This window comes from Triticum urartu, chromosome 1, assembly GCF_003073215.2.
Source record: "Triticum urartu cultivar G1812 chromosome 1, Tu2.1, whole genome shotgun sequence".
Classification (NCBI taxonomy): Eukaryota; Viridiplantae; Streptophyta; class Magnoliopsida; order Poales; family Poaceae; genus Triticum; species Triticum urartu.
Genome location: NC_053022.1, coordinates 43,552,489 through 43,556,798, shown reverse-complemented (window position 1 = coordinate 43,556,798; position 4,310 = coordinate 43,552,489). Strand labels below are relative to the sequence as shown.

The window sequence follows — 4,310 nt, the reverse complement described above, 5'->3', positions numbered from 1 at the left end:
CCGGGTGCCAAAACTCTCCTCTCCTCTCTCGTAGGGAGAGGGGCTACTCAACGGCCTCCCTACGATGTGCACAGTTGCATGGCGAGGTGATCATCTATCAACCTGATGGGATTACAGCTAAAACCCTTTCACGTTAATTTAATGAAGAGGAAATGCCTTTACTAACCCAGGGAAATTAACCGTGGGCTTTTGTTATACCGCTCTCCTCACCGCTAGCAGTATAGTGTACCGTAAAAATGGTCATTCTATTTCACCCTCGACTCTCAATACTGGCTTGATGACATTCTCGCTCGTATCCTTCGTTCTTCTTGACACTGTGAAGTTATATGCTATATTTGGTTGATGTTTTTCAGAAACAAAATTAATTTCCTCCACTTGACAGATATTGGCTACAAGATTCATAAAATAGAAGACACACGAATATATTTTGTTTCTCGAACCCGGAAGAGACTCACACAATTGCCTCTTAATTATGTTGAGTGACACACACAATCCACGATATATTCGCATAGAGATACATGAAGATCGGCGTACTCCAGCACCCTGCACAGTACTACCATACTAGTACGGATCGCTGCAGATACTACGACACAAAATAAAAGGCGCCTAAAATATTTTCCCTTGGAACGAAAAGAGCAGCTCCTTCTCCAATAATCTCCAGTGGGTACCTGCTACTAGAGCTGAGAAACAACGAGGCAAAGGTCAGGGTCAGCACTTCACATTGTGTTCTGAAATCAGCAAGAACTCGGAACAGTAGGGTGGAGCAAACTCTACTCTAGTTACCTGGGATCGAGACTCCCGCGCATCTCGTATCCCCTCCAGGGTCGAGAGAAGGTACTTCATGCCGAAACCGAGGCTGGAGTTCAATCGCAAGCTTAGCTAGAATTTTTTTTAAACCAAGCGAAGTCACACGGAGAGAGAAACAGAGAGAGATACATACGGCTCGTCGTCGTAGCAGTCGAGGTTGAAGTGGCGCTCGCGGCCCCCGTGCTCGTCAACGTAGTGCGCTGAGATCTTGATCTTCTCGCCCGGCGGTGAGTCCACGGCCGGGTACTGGACGGTCAGGGTCACTATCTTCCCGACTTTCTTCCCTCGGGACAGATGAGGAGCGACAAAGCAGGTGAGGAGCAGGAAGGAGAAGACGGAGAGGAGGGTCAGGTGGTAGCGCCGAGCCATGGTAGACTTCTTCCCTCTTCTCATTTGGCAGCCTAGCTAGGGACTGAGGAGTGAGCGAGCTTGCACAGAAGAACCCAGTGATATATATGGAGAGGTAAGAGCAGGGCTGAGTGCTGCTGTTGCCACTTGCCAGCATGGTTTTAGGGGCTAAATCACCATTGGTGAACTTCATATTCAAAGTAGGGGCATGAGTGCAAAAGCCCCATCACGGTTTTATGCCCCCTCACTCTCACGCGGTGCGCGCCGTGCAGCTGTTACAGATGCATGGGCAGCAGCAGTACATCATATGCTTTGGGGACGTTGCGGTCAAAAAAGCAGAGCACTGCGCGTGACTTTGTATGGCCAGCCACGCATTGTGCGGCACTCAACCGTCAAACAAATACCGGCGGTGTGAGTGTGCGTGTGCTCATCTTGATGCAAGAATAACTGAAATAATTAAGACAATAACAGCACAATTATGTTAGATTTGATCATTTGTATTACAATGCTTCAGTATAGGTGTGAGATGTTTGAAGTTCTATATTTGTCCAGAGTCACTGAGATTCAGACGCAAATTTTCACGCTTCAAACACGAAAGTAGGCAACATATCCATTTCACTTTCCTTCTCAATCTATCTTGATCGGATGTTTTCAAAAATCCTGTCAACCAATCGATGTACGCGTCGATCAAACGGTTCTTGACGTGTACATCCAAGCTCGACCCATTTTTTAACAGAACAGAAGCAGACATTTATAAACTACTATTACAAGAAATTATGCGTGCATCAGAACTAAATAATTAATACAATATCACCTCTGCGTTTACTTACTCTGCATATTACCTTTTTCATAAGAAAATATTTGTAAACTGCCACCAACTTTATGGAAAAATTTATTAACATCCTCAATACTAGTACAGTACCATTAAATTCATCATTGCTTGACCTAAAGAATTAATATGGAGCAAAAATAAAAACAAAGGTACAGTAGTACATACCTTCCATTCACCACAGATAGGGCAAAAACAGCCCTCGCCCTAAAATGGTGCCCAACGACAACCCACCACCTCAAAAAGGTGATCAATGCAACACTTCCCCCTCATATTAGTGCCCCGTGAATGAACACTTTGCCAGCGAACTCAACTATGTGGAATTGCTTATATACTACCCCTTTCTTTTCGGTTTATAGGGCTCAAATCTGAAATCTCATCAACCAAAGCATATGATGAGTGGAGGAATATTTCTCGTACTTTACGAAACTACTCAAATTAAACTGATGCATTTATTTGAATTAATTGCAACACATGCATGCTTGGCTACTAGATGAGTAGAAACATTACATACATTGGTGTGTTCCTTTTTAATTCTTGCATGCAGAGATTTAATGCTTCTCGGAATCTTCAAATGAGATGGAGATGAGCCCTTTAAATTGGAAAAACGAAAAAAAATGAAATAAGCCCTATAAACCGGAAAGGAGGGAGTACTGCCAGAGTATTGGAGGCGGTTTAAATTTGACGGGCGGTAGGACGGGACCTTTCATTGGGACCCATGCTGCCTCGCATCGCATGCTTGACCATTCCAAGCTCGATTCGGGTGGGTACATTGGATCTCCATGCAAAGACAAAGCCAGACTGGGCCTGGAGCATTTAGGCCTGACGTTCAGGAAGACATCACTCAAAGATCCACAACGCTTTGCCGTTTCACTGAAACCAGCTCTCTGGAAGTGGGCATCTTCAACGACAAACCAAGATTAGGAGGTTAGACGCTCGCCTGGAAGGTTTCACCTTCCTCCTCACGGCTTCCAAGCCCCGCTTAGCATATCGTTCTCCTGCCTCACGGAAGAGCAAGCAGTCCAAGATGGCGTGCAATATTTCACTTCAATTCGGACGCTGTCGAGCTTTTGACAAGCTCAGGATACTGACGCTACCACTTAACGGGGTTCGGGCGTATATCACATGACGGTAAGTCAGTCAACCAGTCCCACATCGAGACCCAGCACGCCGTAACTTGGCCTAGTTCCCTTACCCTGCCGATAGTCCTCCTCTAGAAGACTCCACCAACTTGGTATGCAAGACCAAGATCACGGCGCCCTCCCAAGTCGATTGTAACTGAATAGGACTCCCGTAAATCCTTCGCCTCGTCCCTTGCCCCCTATATAAGGCAAGGCCAAGGCTAGCTCATAGCATCCAATCTGTAGTTTGGATCAGGTTTTTTTCTTGGCCGATATTTTTGAAAACCGATAAAAAAAACCGGAGCTTCCGCTGCTCACCAAAAAATTGAATACCAAATGAAAATTTTGAATTTATTTAAATTTAAACATCTAATTTATGTCAAATAGGGATTTTAGGGCTATTCAGATAGAGTTATCTCTTGGTGTGGTAGTAATGTGCTTGCTGTAGCTTCAGGGGTCGCAGGATCGAATCCCAGTTTTGCCAACTTATTTTTAATAAGTGTTTTGCCGTACAAAAAAATTATTGGAAAGAGAGGGATGGTTGGTTCAAACCAACGAGCTTACGAATGACAGAGAGATGCACTAACTACTCGGACAAGAACAATACTATGTAAGGCAGGCTTAATATAGTTTATATTTGAAAGCAAAACAATTGAATTCAAAACTCATTTGAAAAATCCAAAAAATCCGTAATTTTCTAGAAACTGGTGTTTTTTTGTGCCAACCGAAAAAATGGAATCGAGAAAAAAAATCCTTGGTTTGGATACACCCACAATATACCATTATAACCTCCTCAAACGAGGCATTTGTACTAACAATATCAAGTAGGACTAGGGTATTTGCTCCACCATGAGGGCCCGAACTTGGGTAAAAACTTTATGTGGCTTCCCGTCTATACTTTTTGCTATGCACAACACCCTGTCAGGAGAACTACTGCCAGTATCATTCACCGACATAGTTCAACTAAAAATCATACACAATTCAACTCAAAATCATACAGTGCAAACAAATATTCAAACACATTTTAATTCAAAACCATACAATGCAAATAATAATCTTACATAGTTCAACTCAAAATCAGGAAATGTCAAAAGACATGCATATTAGACAATTACATCATCATCATGATCATAAGGTTCGGTCGAAAGTACTTTAGCACACTCTTTTGTTGATCCAGGCACGGTAGGCAAAATATCGTCAACTCG

At 43.5% G+C, this 4,310-nt stretch overlaps 1 protein-coding gene across 1 annotated transcript; it reads right to left on the bottom strand.

Moving 5' to 3' along the window:
- Positions 1-645: 645 nt before the first annotated feature.
- LOC125551909 lies at positions 646-1,275 on the bottom strand. The gene is made up of 3 exons (XM_048715344.1): positions 941-1,275; positions 784-856; positions 646-680 (listed from the first exon to the last, which is right to left on the bottom strand). Exons 1-3 carry the CDS (start codon positions 1,198-1,200, stop codon positions 675-677), a joined length of 339 nt encoding a protein of 112 aa, XP_048571301.1. The 5' UTR covers positions 1,201-1,275; the 3' UTR covers positions 646-674.
- Positions 1,276-4,310: the final 3,035 nt, after the last annotated feature.

Bases quoted from the DNA above. Each gene is read 5' to 3' on its own strand.
- LOC125551909 (XM_048715344.1), bottom strand. From the start codon at position 1,200: ATGAGAAGAGGGAAGAAGTCTACCATGGCTCGGCGCTACCACCTGACC. The intron at 857-940 runs GTATGTATCTCT...ATTGAACTCCAG, and splicing joins GACTGCTACGACGACGAGCC to CCTCGGTTTCGGCATGAAGT.